The 24,750-nt window shown below is 42.0% G+C and overlaps 1 protein-coding gene and 1 long non-coding RNA gene across 5 annotated transcripts in view; one reads left to right on the top strand and one right to left on the bottom strand.

The window, feature by feature from the left end:
- The window catches only part of MKLN1 (muskelin 1), a 381,880-nt gene that overhangs the window by 198,510 nt on the left and 158,620 nt on the right, over nucleotides 1-24,750 (bottom strand). The window contains exon 1 of one of the 2 annotated variants that reach the window (XM_055590940.1): nucleotides 7,539-7,694. The exons of the other annotated variant lie outside the window; for it this stretch is intronic. Within the exon in view, the coding sequence (XP_055446915.1) occupies nucleotides 7,539-7,636 (98 nt within the window). The 5' untranslated portion in view covers nucleotides 7,637-7,694. Of the gene's footprint in view, nucleotides 1-7,538; nucleotides 7,695-24,750 lie in introns of those variants that run through there. 2 annotated transcript variants of the gene reach the window in all.
- The window catches only part of LOC129659509 (uncharacterized), a 48,595-nt gene continuing 31,584 nt past the window's right edge, over nucleotides 7,740-24,750 (top strand). For all 3 annotated transcript variants that reach the window (XR_008718102.1, XR_008718100.1, XR_008718101.1), the window contains exons 1-3: nucleotides 7,740-7,938; nucleotides 8,078-8,374; nucleotides 9,266-9,355. This is a non-coding gene — a long non-coding RNA (uncharacterized LOC129659509). The remainder of the gene's footprint in view (nucleotides 7,939-8,077; nucleotides 8,375-9,265; nucleotides 9,356-24,750) is intronic.

The following is a 24,750-nucleotide window of genomic DNA, read 5'->3' as shown; positions in this document are numbered from 1 at the left end:
TAAGATCCTATAGAAAAGGAAGGTATAAAAGAACAAACCTGACAATGTGTACTGATTTTCCTCTTAAAGCATTTGTCGATTCCTAAAACGAAAAAAGCAAAAAGCTAAAAAGCCAGCAGAGAACAACTGAAAGTAAGGAGCTCCAGCTTTTAAGAGTCGCATGCTGTTGGGAATGCAAAAGCAGAGGAAGCCCGAGAAACACCCAGTCTCTCAGCTGCTCCCTGAAGGGCTACCAAAGTTGTACAAGCTAGATGTTCACAAAATCTGAACCCAGCCTCAAGTCAGCTCAATTTCGAACTGTTGAGGTGATCTGCCACCATTTTACCTGCCTGCCAGAAGATGAGTGAACCTTCTCTAGAGAAATGCTAAAACAGTATATGCAACTAACTATAATTTCTAATTGTAGCTAAAATTCTAAATATAATGTCTGGTATTCAATCAAAAGTTATTCCCCAAAATAACGGTAATAATAATAACAACCACCAAGATAAAAATGTGTGAAAAAAGAAACCAGAAATAGACCTAAAAGTGATTCACACAGTGGAGTTTTCAGACAGACTCTTAAGCAATTTGGCTGATGTCAAGAAAACAGACCACAATATGGAGATTTTCACCAGAAAATTAGAATCTATTTTTTAAAAGAGGGAAAATCAAACGAAGTCTAGCACTAAAAAAAAAATAGCTGAAATCAAGAATAAAATAAATGGGATCAAAAGCTGACAAGGCATGCCAGAATAGAGGACTAGTGAACCTGGAGCACAGGTAAGTAAAGCCTATCCAGAATGAGAAACAAGCAGAAGGAAAAAAAGATTAAAAAACAGAAAAAAGCATAAAGGATATATGGGACAAGACAAAAGGTATAGTATGGATTTAACCAAAGTCAGAAAAGGAAGAAGGAAAAAAAGCGGGTAGAAAGAATATTTGAAAAAATTAGTTTGGAAATTTTTTTCTGAACTAATGAGAGTCATATCATAAATTGAAGAGGTATCAGAAACCCCAAACAGAATAAATACAAACAAAACCATTCTTAGGTGCTAACAGCTACATTTCTAAAATTAAAATCTATTGGAGGGAATTCTCTGGTGTCTCAGTGGTAAAGAATCCGCCTGCCAATGCAGGGGACACGGATTCAATCCCTGGTCCGGGAAGATCCCACACGCCATGGAGCAGCTAAGCCCGTGTGCCACATCTACTGAGCCTGTGCTGTAGAGCGCAGGAGCCCCAACATCTGAAGCCTGCGTGCCTTACAGCTGGTGCTCCACTGAAGTGAGAAGCCTGCACTGCAACTAGAGCGAAGCCCAAGCAGCAACAAAAGCCCAGCGCAGCCAAAGATAAATAAATAAAAGTATTTGTTTTAATCTATTGGAAAATCTCTCATAATTCCAAAGATGAGTAACTGAATAACTGAAAAAAAGCAAAGTCAGATCACCAGCAACAGCTGCAATGTATCTTATCAACATGCAGAACATCCCGGGATCAGCCTTAAAAAAAAAAGTTAATGCAAATAACAGAGCTATTTGCCTATCTGCCAAAAAAAGAAAGAAAAAGTAAACATAATACTAAACCTCCTAGTATTTGATCAAGATAACAAGTATTGCTACATAGAAGGAAACTGACAATGCTCAGAGAACATCTTCATAAAAATCGCAAAGATCCAATCCTAGGAGTCAGCTCCACAGATTCAATCTCCAGTTCATGATGCATCTCAAACTTTTCCTATATCCTGGTATCTTTATTTTCCTAAAGTTCTAAGACCACCAGACTGAAAATATCAGTCTTAGAACAATCAGTGAATAGTAAGGCTCCCGAGTCAGGCCAGTACTAATTTTAGTTTAGGGAAAGGGAAAAAGGAGTAGGAAAGAAAGAAAAAGCATGACAGTCCCCAGTCTCCAGGGGACTCCAAATAACTCCAAACTAGGGATTCACAACTCCTGGGTTTCAGAAGCCTACAGGATTGTAACAAATTCTCAAATTTATATGCACAGTAATCACTGTCTATATTCCAAACAAATAATAAATCTCACAAATGTGTTCTAGTTTTCAAATGTATATGATTTACAAACTAAAACCCCATTTAAAAGCTAAAATAAACGAAGATGAGAGAGAAGAAAAAAGAAATGACAAGGAGCAATGTCACCTTTGAATTATGTAACCACTCTCTAGCCATCTCTAAGGACCTATCTGACCAAAACCACATTCTTAACCCCAGATTACTAAGGATAATACCAAAGTAAAGCCAGGGTACATAGAAACAGAGTTTCCTACACAAACAGCAGAAAAATAATCTGATATCTTTAATCCAACAATTCAACATCTCAGAACTCTTCATAAATGAATTCAAGATTTGTTTCTATAAGGCAAAATGCCTTATTACTCCTAATGGCCAAAGAACAATAAAAACAAAACAAACTCAGGAAGCCTAAACATTCCAAAATAGGGGGTCAATGAAATAAAATGCCATAAAATCATAATACAGATAATATATCCATAACAAATGATAATATAAAAGAATAATAACATGAGGAAATATTTATCACATATTAAGAAGGAAAAAGAATACAGAACAGCAACAGAGGGACAATATCAAACTGGAAAATAGATACAGACATAACGGAATATCTGGAATATTGCAGGATGATTAGGACGGGGGAGCCTGGTGGGCTGCCGTCTATGGGGTCGCACAGAGTCAGACACAACTGAAGTGACTTAACAGTAACAGTAGCTATCTCTGGGTGGTGGGATTGAGAATAATTTAAATTTTGTTTCTATGAGTCTATTTTGCAAATATTCCTCCCATAACTCAGGATGGGTGTTTTTTGGCAATTAGAAAAACATATTCACTTTTTTTTTTTTAAACATATTCACTTTTAAACGTATAATTTTAAAATAGCTGAAATAGGTTCATCTCTCTTCTAAAATGCAAATCAGTTTTTTTAATTATTTTATTTATTAATTTAATTTATTTACTTTTCTTGGCTGCGCTGAGTCTTTGTTGCTGCATGAGCTTTTCCCTAATTGAGGTGAGCAGGGACAGTGCTCTGGGTGTGGCTTCTTACTGCGGTGGCTTCTCCTTTTTTGGAGCACAGGCTCTAGCGTGTGCGGGCTTCAGTAGTTGTGGCACACGGGCTCAGCAGTTGCAGCATGTGGGCTCGACAGTTGTGGCTCCAAGGATCTAGAGCACAGGCTCGATACTTGTGGCACACAGGCTTAGTTGCTCCCCAGCACGTGGGATTTTCCTGGATCAGGAATCAAACTCTGTCTGATTCGTTACCACAGAGCCACCCAGGAAGCCCTGAGATACGTTCATCTTTTGTCCTACATACAGTTTTAAATAATGTTTGATTTTAATACAAAAGACTAGCAGATAAAAAAAGGCTAACATTTCAAAATGTATCCAATTTTACTACCTAAACTAATGAAGTCTTTCACTATATGTAAACAAGAGAAAGATCATCCCATATTAATAAAATTACTTAACATGTACATATACTTTCAAAGGTCCTCCCAATTTTTATATTAATACATTAAAACTTAAATGTCAAGATAATATAGTATATCTAAATATCTTTCCCTCTCTCCATTCTAACCTTATAGCACTTTTTAATCTGTATTCCCAATTAGGAACATATTACAGCCATGAAAAACACTGAAGCAGCTTTGATAACAGAAGTCAAGAAGTCCAAGATCAGAGTCATATCTCCTACCCTTTCAACTCTTAGAAGTGGACAATTTATCTTACCTCTCTGAACCCCAGTTTCCCTAGCTATAAAAGAGAATGATAATATTTATCATAGTTTTTCTGAAGATGAAATCAAGGAAACATGCTAAGTCCTAAACACGGTGCCTGATTCATTAGTAGGTACTCAGAGGGGTGATTACTAGAGGCACACACAAGAGTTTAAATCTGAGAACTTGCCAAGCCTCCTGAAAACTCTGACCTTGGGCAAGTTACTTGACCTATATGGACCTTGGTTTCCTCGTATGCAAAATAGATACAATAATACCTATCCACCAGGTTTGCAGTTAAGGATTTGGTAAAATTATATCCAAAAATCATCTTGCATACAGTAGGTGCTCCATAAATTGTAGTATCACTATTAGCAAGAACAATACACATCTGAGTACAGAGATCAGCAGTTTATAAAATATTTTTACATATAAGAGTGCATCTAAGAATTAACCATCATTTAAACAGATGCATTTCTCTTAAGTCCCAGAGTAGCTGTAAACTTCAGAAAAAGGTAAAACACAAGCAAACTTTTTAAACATACTGAAAAGTCAAAGGCTACTTCATTAGTTTCAAAATAAAATTGTGTTATCTATAATGCAATCCGCTGTAACATTTTTGAAGTCCAATAAAAGGGTTAGAAGAAAAATGTTCTTTACTGCCTTTGAAAGAAAAAGTTTAAGTCTTTAGAAAAAAAATCTAAGATCTGAATTTTTCTTTTCTTTTTTATTTTATGACTTCACAATATCTTTCAGAACTAAAATGTAAGTGCCTTTAATACAATAACCCTTTCAAATCTTCTCCACCTTTGTGCAAAAGCAGAACAGCTCCAAAGTTAAGACCAAGCCTGACTGCCTGAGTTCAAATCCTAATTCTGTACAGGAGTTAAACTTTACCAGAGGCAAATTTTAATGTCTCCATGTCTGTTGCTTCAGCTGAAAATGAAGACTTCTCACATAACGGCTGTGAGGATGAAATGAGTTAATACACTTATGGGTTCATAAGAGAGCCTAGCAAATGGAAGGCACATTATGTTCCCCATTGTTACTGACTCATTATTACCCCTCAAGATGCCTTGATCAGTGACTTATAATCAATAAATATTTGCTACTCTGTAGACAATTTCATTGCTAGTCACTCAATCATGTCCGACTCTGCAACCCCATGGACTGTAGTCCACCAGGCTCCTCTGTCCATGGAATTCTCCTGGCAAGAATACTAGAGCGGGTAGCCATGCCCTTTTCCAGAGGATTATTCTCTCTTGGCTCAGATGGTAAAGAATCCACTTGCAATGCAAGAGATCTGGGTTGGACCCCTGGGTCAGGAAGATCCCTGCAGAAGGGAACAACTACCAACTCCAGTATTCTTGCCTGGAGAATTCCATGGACAGATAAGCCCAGCAGACTATAGTCAATGGGGTTGAAAAGAGTCAGACAGAACTGAGTGAACATTTTCCCTTTTTTTCAGACAATTTCAACAAAAGGCTTTACTTAAAATTAGACTTTAACATGACTGTCACTGCCAGTAAATTAATTAATTAAATTAATTGCTGTTAAGACTTTAGGGCCAAAGTAAGTAAAGTCAATCCCTTCCTTAAGCTTCCTAGCATAGAGAGCTACAACTTAGCCTTACTTGCCAATAGAAATTCAGAGTCATCCTTATTTGCAATTAGAAGTTCAGGTATGGCATACACCAATCCAGCAGACATGAAACTCTCAAACCCAAGATCCATAATGCTCAACTCCTTTGAAGAAAAAGTTCAGATTACTCCCCTATTATAATAGTTTAGTGCTTTAAAATAAAAACTATACTGCATAAGTCAACAGAATATCATAAAGACTAAAAACACAATAAATGAAATTGTTTGAAAGTTAAATATGCACTAAATACTAGTTTACAAATATATCTGAGAAAACTGCAATCGATTTCTCCTATCACAAATGGCTGTCTTAACTCCAAATTTAGTATGCTGTCCACTTCAAATCTGGGGCCAGGATAATGAGACAAAGTCAAAGTAAAGTTGCCATCCCACTAAATCACTGCCTGCTTAAAACCTACGTTTCCCTTTTTATTCCTAACTCAGATAAGACTTATGATACCCAAGTCTCACCCCATGAACAGAAATTTAAGGAGTGAAATCCTAGAAGCAGTCTAACTTGAAACCAGGAAAATGTTCCCAGAGTTATTAGATCAAACAATGCCAAACCATTTCCCAACTCCATGTGATCCTAACTTTGGGTACAGAAAAATGATGATTACCTTCAGACTCAACAATTTAGTAAGCCCTGAAAATCAGAAGTCAAGTACCAAGGGACACATTTCAACTCCAGCTGAGGGCTGGAATGTTTACCTGGTTTACTCTCACATTAAAAGTAGGATGTCATTATCAGTCAGGGACACAGTCACACAGCAGCCATCAACAGGACACATAGGCCACATCAGGCCACAGGTCACTTGGCATCCTTCACTGAACCACATCCTACTAAAGGCCTTACTGCCAACCCTTGACCTGGAGAACAGTACAATGGGCTGGCAGTCAAGAGAGTTAGATTCTTGCGGTTATAGATCCATTTTTAGATTTTTGACTGATTTGACTCGAGAAATCACATTTGAGAAAGCGTGAAGAACTTTTGAAATATAGGTGGCAAACTTTTGAGTTATGCTTCACATATCTAGTCACTTTATTTGTTCAGTAACATAAAAACAGATGATTTGCAACTTGTTTTGCTCATAAAATCATTTCTGGACTTGTAAAATGATGGTCCAGGGGGACAACCAGCACTTTTCTTCAGGGTCTGCACAGATCTTAAAACTTCACTAAGCTCGTTTCTCTATCAGTATGTATTGATAAAACTGGAGTTCGCTTTGCTCCTTCTCTCCAAGACGAGCTAAAGCTAAATAAATACTGAACCAAAGTACTGTCAGCATTTCAGAAGCAATCTGCTACAGAAAAACATACAGTTTTTCTGCAATTCTTTTTAACACCTAAGTTGGGGATTCAGACCGAGCGAGTATTGGAAGTCAAGATTCATTAAAGTCAGACTTTTTTGTTTGTATTTGAGCTTCTGGGCTGGGAAGTTGGTCTGTGTTTACATAAATCTAAGCTCTGAGCCATCATATAATGGAACTCTTAAGCTCTGAGCCATCATATAATGGAACTCTTCTGTAATGCCTCTCCTGCCCACTCTCTTTTTCAGAACTACCAACCGGAAAAGGTACCCTCTGCAAATCCTACAATGTATCCCCACTTGCAAAGACTTCACAACTTTTCGGCCGCCTGTGACTTTTACCACTCCTCTGGAGCTAATCGCTTTTAATGACCACCGCCCCCCTCCCCCAGGAAGAATCACTCTTCTCAGCCTTACACTTCGTCCCGGCAGCAACCGACTGAACCTTCCCCCCACGTCTCCGGGGCCCTCGGCGCCCTTAGACATCTTCACCAGTTTGTCCGCGGTCCCGACCCTGAGAGCCCCGACTCCTGCCTTCACGTCCCTGAGCTGCCCGCCCCCAAGCCCTTCTCAACTCCCAAACACGGCCGCAGCATCACCTGGCTCCCCGCTGTCCTACGCGTCCCGGCGCCGCCACACACCTCGCCCCTTTCACCCCGACCTTGCTCTCCGAATCCTAACCCCTCCCCGAGGCGGGGGCTGGCAAGGGCTCTTGGCAGCTGCACTGAGACTCCGGAGGCCGCGCGTCCCCCTCACCAGGCCCCGCCTGGGCCTCTCGGCGCGGCTGCCCTCCACGGCCCCCCTGCCCGAGCCGTGCTTACGCCGAACAGTAGGGCAGCACGAGCCCAGGACTCGGCACTTACTCGGGAAGGTAGGTGGAGGAGAAGGAGCTCCACTTGTGTAGCGCGTAGGGCAGAAGCCGGCACTCGGGCGCCGCAGCAACAGCCCCGCCAGCCGCCATCTTGTCAGCACCGAAGCAGCCGCCACCGACCGCCCGCCTAGCCGAGAGGAGGGAAGGGGCGTGGCCTGCACTTAAAGGGGCCGCGGCCCGCCTGGGCGATCAGCTCTCCGAGTCTCGCGTCGTGAGCGCTGCCTGAAGCAGTGAGATGCACGAGGGTTGGCTATTCACTCTGGGGGTCTTCGCCGCTGAACTCTCCTGAATGACTGACTGGCGGAAACTGGCCTTGGAGGGAGAGCACCTTGAGGGGCTCTCCAGTGGGGCTTGTAAAGGAGTGGCTTAAATGACTTTTCTTGAAAGCAGAGGTAAGGGAAAGGCCAAAAATATTGTGAAAAGAAATAAATTGTAGTTATGGGCCAGGATGGGAAAATGAGAAGAACTTGGAGAGGGGACCGCCAGTGAGACTGGAAACCACGGCTTACTGCGGTTTCTAAATTCTTTAAGGAAACGCATTGAAGGAAACCAGTGGCACAGCTAACGGCCCTTCCTTCTGGAGTTGTCCTGGTTTTAAATGTCTTGTCGCCTGGTCCACATAGTCACATGGAGACAGGAAGAGGAAAGTCTCGAGTGTCCTCTCGCCCTGCTCAGTTTTCAGTGTGTGAGGCCCTTCGTGGTAAGCATCTGTTGGGAGCCCGCTCAGACCCGTCTTGCGCAATCCGTTTGCTCAGTAATGACATTCACCCAGAGGCCAGAAAAACCCTGAAGGAGTCGGGAAGCTTGGTGTCGTCATTCTTCCAGCTGGTAAGTCTGCCTACATTAAGCTGACAGATACTTATTTAGCCCCCAAATTCTGAAAGAGCAAGAGACTGAGAGTTTCAAGAAGATGACCAGAGGGACTAACAGCCCGTATGCTCGGAATTCCATATGGTCATTGTGTGTGTGCTTAGTCGCTCAGTCGTATCCTACACTTTGCGACCCCAAAGAGTCATAGACCCACCCCATAGACCTCTCAGCCTGCCAGGCTCCTCTGTCCATGGGATTCTCCAGGCAGGAATACTGGAGTGCGTTGCCATCCCCTCCTCCAGGGGAATCTTCGCAACCCAGGAATCAAACCCAGGTCTCCCACATTGCAGGCAGATTCTTTAGCATCTGAGCCACCAGGCAAGCCCATGGGCATCACATCGGCTTCTTATCAAAAAAAGGAACACTTGACTTGAAATATCTAGCAGCTTTAGGTCGTGTTCCCATCAAATACCTGTTGGTTAGCATTGGGCATATCTATTCCTTGTCTTAGCCACTTCAACACCAAGAACTCTTCTCTCCTTGTCTAAGAGGTTCTACTCCTGCTGCACAGCATCTTCGTTTCCACCTGACCTGACTGATGGAAAAACTCAAGCAAAGCAGTTTTTGGTTTTTTTTTGTAGTGAATGACCGAGTTGAAACACCTTGGTACTCTCATTGTATTCTTTTCCCATTATAATCCTTAATCTGCCCAAAGTGATTAAGTACCCGAGTGGGTTGCCATTTCCTTTTCCAATCTGCCCAAACTTCCCCAAATCCTTTCCTGACTTCCAGCTTCCACAGGGGAGAACTTGGTAGTGGCCTCCACTAGCATCTCAGATAGAGAATGCCATATAGAAAGGCAACAGTATGTTAATCTTTAAAAAATCATACGTGTTCTGTGTGTTGCAGCATGTTAGAAAAGTATTTGGTTCTTGACATAATGCTATAATCCCAGAAATGAAATTGGGACTACAGAGACAGTGGAAGAGGCCAGAGAAGGTAAGTTAGTTCCAAAGATGATTAGTGGTTATTTGGGCGGGGGTGGGAGGGGGGGGGGATACTTTTAAGAGGAAAAGGTTAAGATAAAGGTTAAGATAATAACTCAGTTCAATTAGTTTGGGACTCGGAATTAGTTTTGGACTCTTTTCAGTTACTTTCTATTCCCTTCGGGTAACGCTGAAAGTCCTTAGCATAGGCGTTTCATATCCTGCTTTGATTACCTGTCTAGTCTTCCCTCTCTCCTTTCTCCTTTGCACTCCTTACTCCAGCCACACTAAACTAACACACTGACTGAATTGGCGCCTATAATTCTGTGCTCTCTCTGGTCTCTAGGGCTTAGTCTAAGCCAAGCTTGGAGTACTCTCCCCACTTTCTTCATCTTGCTAAATTCTGTTTGTTTGCCAGATTATTTCATTCTGGAAAATTGGTTGTCATCACCTGTTTTGGGGTTAGGTGCCATTTTTTTTTTTACATTTCTCTTGTCACCTTCAGCTTCCTTCCTTATTGTAGCAAACATCACAATACATTTTGATTTCCTCTTTATTTCTCATTCTCTCCTAAACTATAACTCCCTTGAAGGTAGGATTCATGCATATTTTGTTCATAGATGTATCCTTAATCCTGTTAGTCTTGTGTATAGTGGGTGTTCAATAAATATTTATTGGAGAATGAATTAATTGTGCTAAAAAGGAATAAGAATGCCAGGGACTTCTCAAACTACAAAAATGTATCCCTGAGGTATGATAGCCTCATAGAATGTAAAGATCCAGGATAGCATGGCTTTCCTGTGCCACAGATTTCACAAATGGTACAATAATTTAAAGCATTCATATGTTAACAAAAATACAGATAGGGATGTTATGATTCTGAACCCAAAATTCATATAAATGTTAAGATGAAATAGAAGACTAAAGAAATTTCAAAATCTACGGAAGTCAGCCATAGTTCAGATCTCCTAAGGGTACGTATTTACCTCCTCTGCCTTTGGGGAATTGCCTTAGTTGATGGGGTTTATTGTAACGATACTGGGAAAGGCCTGGAAACTGTAGGCAGCCATTCTAGTTCCCCACACTCAAAGATTAGTATATATTGGTGACCTCATGGAAAACTGGACAATGGATAATCATTTTTCAGGGATCAACAGCTCTAGTAATCCAGTTATCTTATCATCTCCTAATAGAAATCATCCTTTACTCCCTGATAATGTCTCAACATGTTTCTCATAACAAATACTGCTCAGAGAGAGTAACTGATTATATTTGGCTTATCACCATTCACTGTCTTTTCCTGCAAAAAAGAAAAAGATTTATTGAGAGGCTGTGATATGCCAGGCCCTGTCCTAGAGGCTAGGGAGGCAGGGATAAACAGATAAGCCAGAAAAGGACCCTGGTTTCATGAAGCTTACATCCTGACAGGCCAACATATAATAAATGTAGTAAACAAGTCAACAAGATAATTTTATTCTGCACATTTTTGGTGCTAATAAAAGACTACAGTGGAGTAATATTTAGATCGGATGGGAAACTGTCTCTAAGAAGGTAATGTTTGAGCTAGTACCTGTGCAGTGCAAAAATGCCACCCATGCAAAGGCTGATAAAAAACATTCTGGGAAGAGAGAATAAGTAAGCTCTATGGGCCTGAGGGGAGAGAGGAATTGTTGAAGAAGAAAGTGTGGTGGTAGCATAGTGATGGAGAGGGAGACTAGAATCAGAACACATAGGGCCCTAATAGTCGTGGTAAGGAGTCATGACATGGAAATGTGAAGGGGAAACCTATAGGAGGATTCAAGCCATGTGATCCACTTCACATTTTGTACAAATCACTCTGCAAAACAGAAAATGGAATGGAAAGAGGCAAGAGTTGGAGGGAGGAGACTTGACAAGAGGTTAAGCCAAGGCAAGAAGAGATGGTGGCTTGCACTAACAGAGGAGGTAGAGAGAAGTGGTTGAATTGGCATGTATTTTGGGAGTAAAGCCAGCTAGACTTGCTGATGAGGGAGGGAAGGCAGGAAGAAATGAAAAGAGGATGATTCCTGTGTTTCATGTTTGCACCACTGAATAACTAGTGATGCTTTTAACTGAAAGAGGAAGATTTAGGGTTAGAACAGTTTTGAGGTAGAAGCAATCAAGAATTCTGACTTCAGTGTACTATAATGGAAGCCTAATGGATATCCAAGTAGAATTGCCAAGCATCCAATGTGGGGATCTATATTTGTCAGTCTTATATCAGACCACCTCAAATAGGCACTTAACCTTCTTCATATCTTACCAATCAGTGCAAGCTTAGGCACTGATTCCTGGGTTAATCAATTTTTCTCTAAATAGCACAGTCAGTATAGCTCTGGGTATAGCAGCTCTAGAAAGAAGAAACCATCTGTGGCAGCCTTCTGCAGAAGGGGATCAAGGGATACGGAGTAGTAAGGGAAAGAAACCCAGAGTATACATCAAAAATCTTGTTTGCAATCCCAGTTCAGCTACTTTTCCAGCTATGAGACCTTGGGAAAGTCACAACTTCTCAGCATCTCATTTTCCACTACTGCAAAGTGGCTGTAATAAAATCTGTCTACTTCACAGTGAAGGTTTGAAAATCAAGCAAAAGAAGAGGGCCTAGCTTGTTTGCTATAAGTTCTCATTTTAATTCTCACAAAAACTCTGAGAGAGAAATATTGTTATTCTCTTTTTCACAAATAAGAAAAATAAGACTCGGAAAGGTTAACTAATTGTTTGTTATCTTTAGTTTGCCCTTCTAGATGTGTAGGAGGGAGGAGAGTAAGCTTGGAGTGTGCCTTCCCCTGACCTCTCTAACTGGAAGCACAGTGGGCTGACTGTCCTTTCAACCAAAGGTCACAAGTCCTCCCAAGTGGCCTCTCTACACAGCTCTCTGGTACTAGGTTCCAGTAACCAACCCCTCCCCATGCTCCCTGTGGTTTCCCAGTATGTTCTCAGATCTTTATAAATAGTCCCTTTATTAAACATCTCCAATTGCCCAATTTGAGAATGCCATCTGTTTCCAGCTGGGACCCTAACTGTTACAGTAACTTATCCAAGGAAATATAGCTAGTCAGTAACAGAGCCAGAATCTCTGTTTCAAAAAGCCCATCTTGTTTGATAGGATCCCCATTCCTTTCAGGTGGGAAGAGACTGAGCAAACTGTAAAGTGTTATTCAAAGATAGTGTTGCTAGTGTTGAAAGTGTCAGTTGCTCACTTGTATCTGACTCTGTAACCCCATGGCCTGTAGCCTGCCAGACTCCTCTGTCCATGGAATTCCCCAGGCAGGAATACTGGAGTGGGTAGCCATTCCCTTCTCCAGAGGATCTTCCCAACCCAGGGATCAAACCCAGGGCTCCAGCATTGCAAGCAAATTCTTTACCGTCTGAGCCACCACGGAAGCCTGTTCAAAGATAAGATATGGTCAAATAATGAAGAGTTTAAAGGCAAAACAAACCCAGCTGACTTTATTTCCAGGCAAAGGGACATAACCAACTGACTGAGGGGGAAAAGGTGTTTTTTAATTTTTAGGAAGGGCTGTCATAATATGTTGTACTAATTAAAGATTCAAACAAATACTCTAAATAGCTTTGTATATATAATTGGTTAAAACAAGCCCCATACTTCATTGGTCAGGGAAAAAAGTCTTCAGATAGGCCCTTTAAGGGTTTTGCTTTAGCTTACCAGGATCATTCAAAGTTCATGGTTTCTTTAACAATTTCCAGCTGGTTAGGAGAGTTGAGGCACAGCACAATACTCAGTGTGCTTGCTATGTGGTAGGCAAGCCCTGCTGTAAAAAGAAGAATTTCTCTTCACAATATTATTATGCAATAATAATATGAAGAAACTAATACCCAGGTATGTTCAATGTGACATCTAAGGTCATTTTACAACTGGGCTGTTTGCAGATCTGAATCTATTAGAATCCAAGCACCTAATTCTCAGTCTCTTTTTCCCTAATATAATTAATGGAGGGGCTTCCCTACTAGCTCAGTCAGTAAAGAATCTGCCTGCAATATAGGAGACCCCAGTTTGATTCCTGGTTCAGGAAGATCCACTCAAGAAGCGATAGGCTACCCACTCCAGTATTCTTGGGCTTCCCTGGTGACTCAGCTGGTAAAGAATCTACCTGGAGACCTGGGTTCCATCCCTGGGTTGGGAAGACCCCCTGGAGAAGGGAACGGCTACACATTCCAGTATTCTGACCTGGAGAATTCCATGGACTGTATAGTCCATGGGGTCACAAAGAGTCAGACACGACAGAGTGACTTTCACTTACTAATTAATGGAAACTTTTTAGGTCTACAGCTACATTATTCTTTAAATCCTCTGTAACTAGCACACAGTAGATACCCCCAAAATATTCCTGAATTAAATCTCTTAGTTCCTCCTGAATTTCTTCTCACTCATTGTCTTAGTTTAGGCTGCTATAACAAAAATACCATAGACTGGGTGGCTTCAACAACAAACATTTATTTCTCACAATACTAGAGACTGGGAAGTCCAAGATCAAGACACCAGTAGATTGGTATCTGGAGAGGGCCTTCTTCCTGGTTTGTAGACAGCCAACTTCTTGCTTTCACTCCTGGCCCCCAAGATGTATGTCCTCACAGACAAAATACATGCATTCCATCCCAACAGCCCCCCAAATCTTAACTTATTCCAGCATCAACTCTAAATAAAGTCCAGGAACTCATCTAAATCAAATGTGAGTGAGACATTCTGAGGCAAAATTCCTCTCCGGCTATGAACCTGTAAAACCAAAAGGACTAGAAGAGACATTCCCATTCCAAAAGGGAGAAAGAAGAAAGAAGGGAGGGGTAATGAGTCCCAAGGAAGTCCAAAACCTAGCAAAGCAAACTCCATGATCTCTTAAATCTAGAGACTAATCCCTTGGGCTTGACACTCTACCTTCTGGACTACCTGGAGTAGCCCTGCCCCAGGAGCTCTGCCAAGCCCGAGACACACCCACCCAGGGCTCTATCAAGTGGCAGCCTTGTTCTCAAGATTTTTGTTGGAGGCTGTATGGCCTGTTGAAACCAAGGTGATCCTCCCCACTTCCCAATCCACATACCTTTTAAAAACTGTGATTTCTGAATTGCCTTCAGAGTCATTCTTATCTTTTGTTGGGTGGGGTGGGAGGTGGTGAGGGAGTAGACACTGTGTAGCTTGTTACAGGATCTTAGTTCCTCTATCAGGGACTGAACCCTGGCCCTTAGCAGTGAAAGTGCCATGTTCTAACCACTGGATCACCAGGGAAATCTTGAGTCTTCCCTTGTCTTAAAGAATAGCTTATGTTCCAACTAAATAGTTCTATGGTCCCACTCCTGTAAAATCCAAGAAGTCCATCAGTCCTGGTTTCTCGTTTTTTTTTTTATGATATGAAATGAGAAAGAACATGCTTCTCATTTTTTGTAATATGGACAGGCTGAGAATTTTCCAAGTCTTTAAGTTCTGGTTCCATTTTGCTTAAAAGTTCCATCATCAATTCATTTCTCTCTTCTTATATTTTGCTGTGCAAGTAATCAGGAGGAACCACGCAGCTCCTTCAACACTTTGCTTAGGAATTTCCTCAGCTAGATACCAGATTTCATAACCTGCCAATTCTTACCTTCCACAAAACACCAGAACCTGAACATAATTCAGCCAAGTATTGGGCACTTTATAACAGGAATCCCCTTGCCTCTGGTTTCCAATAACATGTTCCCCCTTTACTATCTGAGACCAAAATGGCCTTTACTGTTCATATTTCTACCAACATTCTATTCATGGTTATTTATATTCCCTAAGAAGATGGAAGCATTCTCTCCAGCTCTTCTCTTCTCTTTCTGAGCTGTCACCAGAATTGCCTCTATGCAGATAGCTCAAAAATTGTCCAGCCTCTGCCCATTATCCAATTCCAAAGCTGCTTCCATATTTTTAGGTATTTGTTACAGCAACACCCCCACTTCTTTTTACCACTTTTTCTCTTAATCAACATAACAAAGGCTGCTATAACAAAATAACATTTACTGGGCATCTTAAACTACAGATGGAGGCTGGAAAGTCCAGGATCAATGTGCTAGTAGATTCAGAGTCTGGTGAGAGCCCTGTTCCTAGCTTGCAGATGGTTGCCTCCTTGCTGTATCCTCACATGGCCAAAGGAGAAGCGCTCTCATCTCTTCATCCTCTTGTAAGGGCACTAATCCCATCGGGGCCTCCACTGATGGTGTCTAAAGTTAGTTACTTCACAGGTCTTGTCTCCACCTAACAGCGCATTGGGATTAGGGCTTCAGCATATGAATTGTGGATGGGGGGTGCCCACAAACATTTAGTCCTTAGCAATAATTTATGACTATATTTTTAAAAAATAAAATGAGTTAGCCTAAGGACCATCTATAGTCAGAAGACTGAAAAGAATTAAAGACATGGCAGCTATCAATCAATTTCTGGTCAGTAAATGAAGAAAATCACCATGGGCATCAGAAGAGTAAATTTGCCTCAGTATAATTCCCATTGAACTTTTCTCGCATACCAGGAACTTACGTGTTATTCAGTCGCTAAGTCATGTCCAACTCTCTGCGACCTCATGACTGCACCACGCAAGGCTTCCCTGTCCTTCAGTATCTCCCAGAGGTTGCTCAAATTCATGTCCATTGAGTCAGTGATGATATCTAACCATCTCATCCTCTGCCACCCACTTCTCCTTTTGCCTTCAATCTTTCCCGGCATCAGGGTCTTTTGCAGTGAGTCAACCCTTCCCATCAGGTGGCCAAAGTATTGGAGCTTCAGATTCAGCATCAGTCTTTCCAGTGAATAGTCAGGGTCGATTTCCTTTAGGATTGACTGGTTTGATCTCCTTTCAGCCCAAGGGACTGTCAAGAGAGTCTTCTCCAGCACCACAGTTCAAAAGCATCAATTCTTTAGCACTCAGCCTTTGTTACAGTTCAACTCTCACATTTCGTACATGACTATTGGAAAAACCATAGCTTTGACTATATGGACCTTTGTCAACAAAGTGATGTCTCTGCTTTTTAATATGCTGTCTAGATTTGTCATAGCTTTCCTTCCAAGGAGCAAGCATCTTTTAATTTCATGGCTGCAGTCACTGTCTGCAGTGATTTTGGAGACCAAGAAAATAAAGTCTGTCACTGCCTACACTTTTTCCCCTTCTGTTTGTCATGAAGTGATGGGACCTATATATTATCTCAATTAATCCTCAGAACAGCCCTGCAAGTGAACTCAGATTAAAACTCCAATGTGTCCTCGCTATTATACAATTCTCAGGTGGATGCATTCCTAATATGCCCCCAGGATTTAGGATTCAGAAAGCCAAGAGGACAAATCTGGTGTTTTCCTAAGGCTCTGCCTCAGCCTTACTTCTGTTTTCTCATGGTTTGCATATTAATTAATTGCAACTTTGTCATCTCTGTTTAAAATCATTTCTTTGAGCACAATGCTGCCAAAAGGAGTAGATTAATAGCAAATACTAATATTTTCTAAGTAAAGGGCTATCCCTTTTATTTTCTAGAACCAAGGAATGTCAGCCTAGCCCCAGTGCGGCCTTTGCCCAAGTCACAGGTGAACCCTGAGACTAGCTTCAGGTATGAAGCTCAGGTCTTTCTTTCCCCAGGAGGTGGCAGCAGCGGCAGCAGCCTCCACTTGCTGGAGAAGTCAGGCAGAATTCATCCTTTCGCCTGTTGGCATCTAAACCGAGAAATTCCTCCTTCCAGGGACCACTTTATCCCTCCCTTGGTTTGCTGAGCTTGGTTGAAGCCAGGGCACAGCAAGTGCAGGGACTGGCAATGAATCCTCTCATAAGTGCCTAGTTTTTCTGTAAACACCTTGGTCTGAGCTGTGACCTTGAAGCATGTGTGAAGGAGGACCAGAAAGTCTCTAGCCAGGGAAAAGAGCTTCAAAAAGAAACAAATAGTAACTTGAACACTCATATCCACACAGGCGTAAATCCAGAGGACCCCAGCTCACAGTTTGGTGCCACAAAGAACATAGATTCTAATCCCAACCTCCCAGCTACCAGCCAGCTGACCTTGTCATTGACTCTGTCAGAGCTGCAATTTCCTCTTCCACCAAGTATGGAGGAGATGATCTTTACGCACCTGCTAAATCTTAAATTATAAGTTACTACCCTTTTATTTTCTAGATTAAGTAGGATTGGGCCTTTACCCTTTCAGAATTTTAAAAATTCTAGACACAACAAAGCACTACTGATTCCAAGTTAATCCCAGGTGAGCACAAATCCTGGCAAACACTGCCTAGGCAGTGGGCAGGAATCCCAGGAAATGTCTGAACACCATACAGCTATGGATGAACTGTCAGCTGCTGGGGGTTGCTTTGCAAATTACCACATCTAAATGAAGCCGACAAAATAATATTCCAAAAAGCAATTAACACTGATTTCTAGTGTATTTGGAAGCATATGGTCTTTGGGGAAAAGTGAAAGTGACTCAAAAAAATAAAGTATCCCAGCCCTCTGGGTAGAAATGTTTGAGGTTAAGGGGATTCATTAAGTCAGGATCTTTCAGTGCAGCTGTCCATGACCACTGTCAGGGTTAAACGTGGCCTTTGTGAAAGAGGAGATGGAACTAGCTCCTGTCTTTTCTCCCTTGTTTCATCCTGCTTGCTCTCACTTTTATTGCCTGGACTGCTTAAACGTTGATGCATCGATTCAGTAAACACCTACTATGTGCCAGGTGCTGGCACCTAGCTATTAAAGAACTCACAATCAAGTAGACAGATATTAAACAGGTTAATATGCAGTCAGGATTACCATATATAATATAAGAGCATAATGGTAGTCATAGTGGTTAGCAGTAGCATTATCTCTGCAAGGCCACAGGTCAGATATCATATTTCCTTATTAAAGCTACCTCCAGAACATAGTAGAATCATCTAGAAACAATCCCATAGGTCTACTTGCATTCCCTCCTTTGGGTCTTCAAAACAATCTATTCTTCCTATTTCACATGAAAGTCAGCCTATTAGAATCCCTTTCTACACTAGGAAAGTTTAACTCCAGGTCACTATACATGGACATATCTCTATGTTACCTAGCATGAAAGGACAGGACTGATTGGGAATTCCAGCTTCCTCCTCTATCTTTTCTCATTAAGAATATTAGCATAGTTGAAAATTGTGAAAGTATTTGTTGTTCAGTCATGTCTGACTTTTTGCAACCCCATGGACTGTAGCCTGCCAGACTTCTCTGTCCTTGGAATTCTCTAGGCAAGAATACTGCAGTGGGTCAGTCAGTTCAGTTCAGTCACTCAGTCGTGTCCAACTCTTTGCGACCCCATGAGTCGCAGCACGCCAGGCCTCCCTGTCCATCACCAACTCCCGGAGTTCACTCAAACTCATGTCCATCGAGTCAGTGATGCCATCCAGTCATCTCATCCTCTGTCGTCCCCTTCTCCTCCTGCCCCCAATCCCTCCCAGCATCAGAGTCTTTTCCAATGAGTCAACTATTCACATGAGGTGGCCAAAGTATTGGCGTTTCAGCCTCAGCATCAGTCCTTCCAATGAATACCCAGGACTGGTCTCCTTTAGGATGGACTGGTTGGATCTCCTTGCAGTCCAAGGGACCCTCAAGAGTCTTCTCCCACACCACAGTTCAAAAGCATCAATTCTTCAGCACTCAGCTTTCTTCACAGTCCAACTCTCACATCCATACATGACCACTGGAAAAACCATAGCCTTGACTAGACGGACCTTTGTTGGCAAAGTAGTATCTCTGCTTTTTAATATGCTATCTAGGTTGGTCATAACTTTCCTTCCAAGGAGTAAGCGTCTTTTAATTTCATGGCTGCAGTCACCATCTGCAGTGATTTTGGAGCCCCCCTCAAAAATAGTCTGACACTGTTTCCACTGTTTCCCCATCTATTTCCCATGAAGTGATGGGACCAGATGCCATGATCTTAGTTTTCCGAATGTTGAGCTTTATGCCAACTTTTTCACTCTTCTCTTTCACTTTCATCAAGAGGCTTTTTAATTCCTCTTCACTTTCTGCCATAAGGCTTTTTAATTCCTCTTCACTTTCTGTCATCTGCATATCTGAGGTTATTGATATTTCTCCCAGCAATCTTGATTCCAGCTTGTGCTTCTTCCAGCCCAGCGTTTCTCATGATGTACTCTGCATAGAAGTTAAATAAGCAGGATGACAATATACAGCCTTGATGCACTCCTTTTCCTATTTGGAACCAGTCTGTTGTTCCATGTCCAGTTCTAACTGCTGCTTCCTGACCTGCATACAAATTTCTCAAGAGGCAGGTCAGTTGGTCTGGTATTCTCATCTCTTTCAAAATCTTCCACAGTTTATTGTGATCCACACAGTCAAAGGCTTTGGCATACTCAATAAAGCAGAAATAGATGTTTTTCTGGAACTCTCTTGCTTTTCCCATGATCCAGTGGATGTTAGCAATTTGATCTCTGGTTCCTCTGCCTTTTCTAAAACCAGCTTGAACATCTACAAGTTCCTAGTTCACCTATTGCTGAAGCCTGGCTTGGAGAATTTTGAACATTACTTTACTAGCGTGTGAGATGAGTGCAATTGTGTGGTAGTTTGACCATTCTTTGGCATTGCCTTTCTTTGGGATTAGAATGAAAACTGATCTTTTCCAGTCCTGTGGCCACTGCTGAGTTTTCCAAGTTTGCTGGCATATTGAGTGCAGCACCTTCACAGCATCATCTTTCAGGATTTGAAATAGCTCAACTGGAATTCCATCACCTCCACTAGCTTTGTTCATAGTGATGCTTTCTAAGGCCCACTTGACTCACATTCCAGAATGTCTGGCTCTAGGTGAATGATCACACCATCATGATTATCTTGGTCATGAAGATCTTTTTTGTACAGTTCTTCTGTGTATTCTTGCCACCTCTTCTTAATATCTTCTGCTTCTGTTAGGTCTATACGATTTCTGTCCTTTATCGAGCCCATTTTTGCATGAAATGTTCCCTTGGTATCTCTTAATTTTCTTGAAGAGATCTCTAGTCTTTCACATTCTGTTGTTTTCCTCTATTTCTTTGCATTGATCACTGAGGAAGGCTTTCTTATCTCTCCTTGCTATTCTTTGGAACTCTGCATTCAGATGGTTATATCTTTCCTTTTCTCCTTTGTTTTTCACTTCTCTTCTTTTCACAGCTATTTGTAAGGCCTCCTCAGACAGCCATTTGCTTTGTTTCATTTCTTTTCCATGGGGATGGTCTTGATCCCTGTCTCCTGTACAATGTCACAAACCTCCGTCCATAGTTCACCAGGTACTCTATCAGATCTAGTCCGTTAAATCTGTTTCTCATTTCCACTGTATAATCATAAGGGATTTGATTTAGGTCATACCTGAATGGTCTAGTGGTTTTCCCTACTTTCTTCAGTTTAAGTCTGAATTTGGCAATAAGGAGTTCATGATCTGAGCCACAGTCAGCTCCCGGTCTTGTTTTTGCTGACTGTATAGAGCTTCTCCATCTTTGGCTGCAAAAAATATAATCAATCTGATTTTGGTGTTGACCATCTGGTGATGTCCATGTGTAGAGTCTTCTCTTGTGTTGTTGGAAGAGGGTGTTTGCTATGACCAGTGCGTTCTCTTGGCAAAACTCTATTAGTCTTTGCCCTGCTTCATTCTGTAGTCCAAGGACAAATTTGCTTGTTACCCCAGGTGTTTCTTGACTTTGTTCTTTTGCATTCCAGTCCCCTATAATGAAAAGGACATCTGTTTTGGGTGTTAGTTCTAAAAGGTCTTGTAGGGCTTCATAGAACCGTTCAGCTTCAGCTTCTTCAGTGTTACTGATTGGGGCATAAGCTTAGATCACCGTGATATTGAATGGTTTGCCTTGGAAATGAAAAGAGATCATTCTGTCGTTTTTGAGATTGCATCCAAGTACTGCATTTCAGACTCTTTTGTTGACTATGACAGCTACTCCATTTCTTCTGAGGGATTCCTGCCCACAATAGTAGATATAACAGTCATCTGAGTTAAATTCACCCATTCCAGTCCATTTTAGTTTGCTGATTCCTAGAATGTCAGTATTCACTCTTACCATCTCCTGTTTGATCACTTCCAATTTGCCTTGATTCATGGACCTAACATTCCAAGTTCCTATGCAATATTGCTCCTTACAGCATCAGACCTTGCTTCTATCACCAGTCACATCCACAACTGGGTATTGTTCTTGCTTTGGCTTCATCCCTTCATTCTTTCTGGAGTTATTTCTCCTCTGATCTCCTGTAGCATATTGGGCACCTACCAACCTGGGGAGTTCCTCTTTCAGTATCCTATCATTTTGCCTTTTCATACTGTTCATTGGGTTCTCAAGGCAAGAATACTAAAGTGGTTTGTCATTCCCTTCTCCAGTGGACAACATTCTATCAGACCTCTCCACCATGACCTGTCTTGGGTGGCCCCACACGGCATGGCTTAGTTTCATTGAGTTAGACAAGGCTGTGGTCCATGTGATCAGATTGGCTAGTTTTCTGTGATAATGGTTTCAGTGTATCTGCCCTCTGATGCCCTCTTGCAACACCTGCTGTCTTACTTGGGTTTCTCTTATGTTAGACACAGGGTATCTCTTCATGGCTGCTCCAGCAAAGTTCAGCCGCTGCTCCTTTCCTTGGACGAGGTCACCCCTCCTGACCTTGAACGTGGAGTAGCTCCTCTTGGCCCTCCAGCGCCAGTGCAGCCGCCACTCCTTGGACATGGGGTAGCTCCTCTCGGCCACCGCCCCTGACCTCAGACGTGGGGTAGCTTGTCTCGGCCGCTGCCCCTGACCTTGGACGAGGGATAGCTCCTCTCAGCTGCCGCTCCTGACCTCGGACGTGCGATAGACCCTCTCGGCCACTCCTGCGCCGTCAGAGCCTGGCACTCTCAGTCACCACCCGTGGGATAGCTCCTCTCAGCTGTGCTTCTGTGTGGTCCGCCGTGGCCGGCGCGCTTCTGCGCAGTAGCCATTCTCTTCTCATAGGACATCTTCCTGACCCAGGGATCGAAACCAGGTCTCTCGCATTGCAGGCGGATTCTTTACCATCTGAGTCACCAGCTGGAGTGGGTAGCCTATCCCTTCTCCAGAGGATCTTCCCATCCCAAGGATTGAACCCAGGTCTCCTGCATTACAGGCAAATTCTTCACTGTCTGAGCTACCAGGGAAGCATAGGTGATCGGGTTATATAAGTTCCAGTGTTACTGAAAAAATGAGAACTGGATAGAGGGAACTGGGGAATGACAAAAATAGGAGAGCATGGCAATAGCAATTCTAGGAGGCTCCACAAAGAGAATAGAACTCGAATAGGTCAAAAAGTAGGGGAACACAGGAATGCCCAGTGGGACAGGGGACTGAACTGAGCTATAGAGTACAACAAACAAGCAGAAAAGAAGCCAACTATTTCTCCTGGTTCCCCATCTTAGATCCATCTAAGCACATCAACAGAAGCTTGTCTTCAAAGAGACACCAGATGTTGGAATCAGGTCAAATTATTTCTCAAATGTAGATTTTTATACAGACTTTCTTACCATGTTGATAATTTTGATTTGTTTTCTTCCTGTATATTTCCAAATAAGTTCAAAATTATCTTTTCCCCCCACTTCTAGGATCAGTGTTTAGCAATGCCACTTACTAAACATATAGTACAAAGTTTGAGAACCTCTGGCCTTTGACCTAATTTTATCCATTTTAATGTTGGAATCTCTGCTCTCATGCTGCTAAGTCGCTTCAGTCGTGTCCGACTCTGTGCAACCCCAGAGACGGCAGCCCACCAGGCTCCCCGTCCCTGGAATTCTCCAGGCAAGAACACTGGAGTGGGTTGCCATTTCCTTCTCCAATGCATGACAGTGAAAAGTAAAAGTAAAGTCGCTCAGTCGTGTCCAACTCTTCGCGACCCCATGGACTGCAGCCCACCAGGCTCCTCCGTCCATGGGATTTTCCAGGCAAGAGTACTGGAGTGGGGTGCCATCGCCTTCTCCGATAGCTCCCCACAATAACCGGCCTTACAGTGGGATTCTCTGATGAGCACATTTCTTTGTGCAGTCAAGGTCGAAAACTTTTTCCCGTTAAGCCTCAGGAGAGTGGTAGGCCAGAAGCTGCTTAAAACTAACAGCTGAGCTCTCCTCCTCCCTTTGGGGTTTCTCCTGAGAAGGCAGCCTCCAGCAACCAGACACTGCAATGGCACCTAGCTTGGACATCCATTTTATAAGGTTTCCATGTCAACTTTCCCACCTTATCCACCATGTCTACAATTAAAGTGATTTTAGTGCTTAGAATTGTGAGCAGTCGTTGATCAGTATTTCAGAGAATTGGTAACAGGTGATGGTGGTGGAAATGCCATGTTCTACAGATCCCACATTCATCTTAAAAACAAACTTAGATGCTTTTTTTTTTTAATCCCCCAGATTACTCAGTCTGTTGTCTCCTCTTTCTTTATTCATGTTTCTCTTCCACTTCCTCTCTCTTCCTACCTACCTATCTCCTTCACCTGTTCTCCCGCCCTATTACTGTCTTTTTTATTCCTCTTACCCCTCATTTATCTATATGACCCTCTGCATCTTCCTGTCCTTCTGCATCTGACTCCATTTCTTTTACTCTATATTGTCTCCTGGTTATCGGCAACACATACCTCCCTCATCTGTTTCACTATCTTTCTCACTTGTGGCTCCTTTGTTGACTGTGCTATAGAACAAAACCATTGTCAGATATTTATAATTATTAAATAAGAAATGTGTTCATTTTAAAAGCAGATAAATTCTGAAAATACTAAATTTTTCTCTCCAAGGAGAAAAAAAATACTTGCTCATAGTTTAGCACTCCTTAAATACTAACTATAATCATTATTTTTCTTAGAACTTCCTGTGTTGCCCTTCTCTTACTTTTTTTTTTTTATGTAGTTTGGTGACCCTCAATATAAAAATGGTTCTCTGTTCTTCAGTCATCCTGACAACAGCAGCTGACATCAATGTAGAAAGAGAAGCAAGCTAAAAACAGTAGTTGAGTGTATGCATCCTGAATTACATATTCAGTTGCAAAATCATCATCATCGTTATTATTGTAATTGCAGAGGGGAGGCATTTAAATAATTGTTCAAAGTGTCTTCTTGAGGAAATAACTAAATCAAGACCAGCTGTCACAAACCAACCTACAATAATAATCCCGTATGGGCATCTTCAGCATTCATGGCAACTCTTCAATAACAAATTTAAGCATTCATCTAACGTCCTTAAACAACATAAAAAATAACAAACCAACCTTGATCAGATCCAGTGTCTTACTTACAGTGACCTGTGTTTCTAAGCAGTGTCCCAGAACAACCTTCAAATCACAGACCAAGAAATTAAAATTTCACCATCAATTCAATGGGAAACCAGGCTGTGTGGTCCAGGATCCACCTGCTATGTTGTGGCCATAAATCTAGGTACCCAAGTAGAGTGGAAACC

Source organism: Bubalus kerabau, chromosome 8 (genome assembly GCF_029407905.1).
Source record: "Bubalus kerabau isolate K-KA32 ecotype Philippines breed swamp buffalo chromosome 8, PCC_UOA_SB_1v2, whole genome shotgun sequence".
NCBI classification, from domain to species: Eukaryota; Metazoa; Chordata; class Mammalia; order Artiodactyla; family Bovidae; genus Bubalus; species Bubalus kerabau.
Note: the sequence above shows the minus strand (reverse complement) of the source record. Positions and strands in the feature narration are given on the sequence as shown.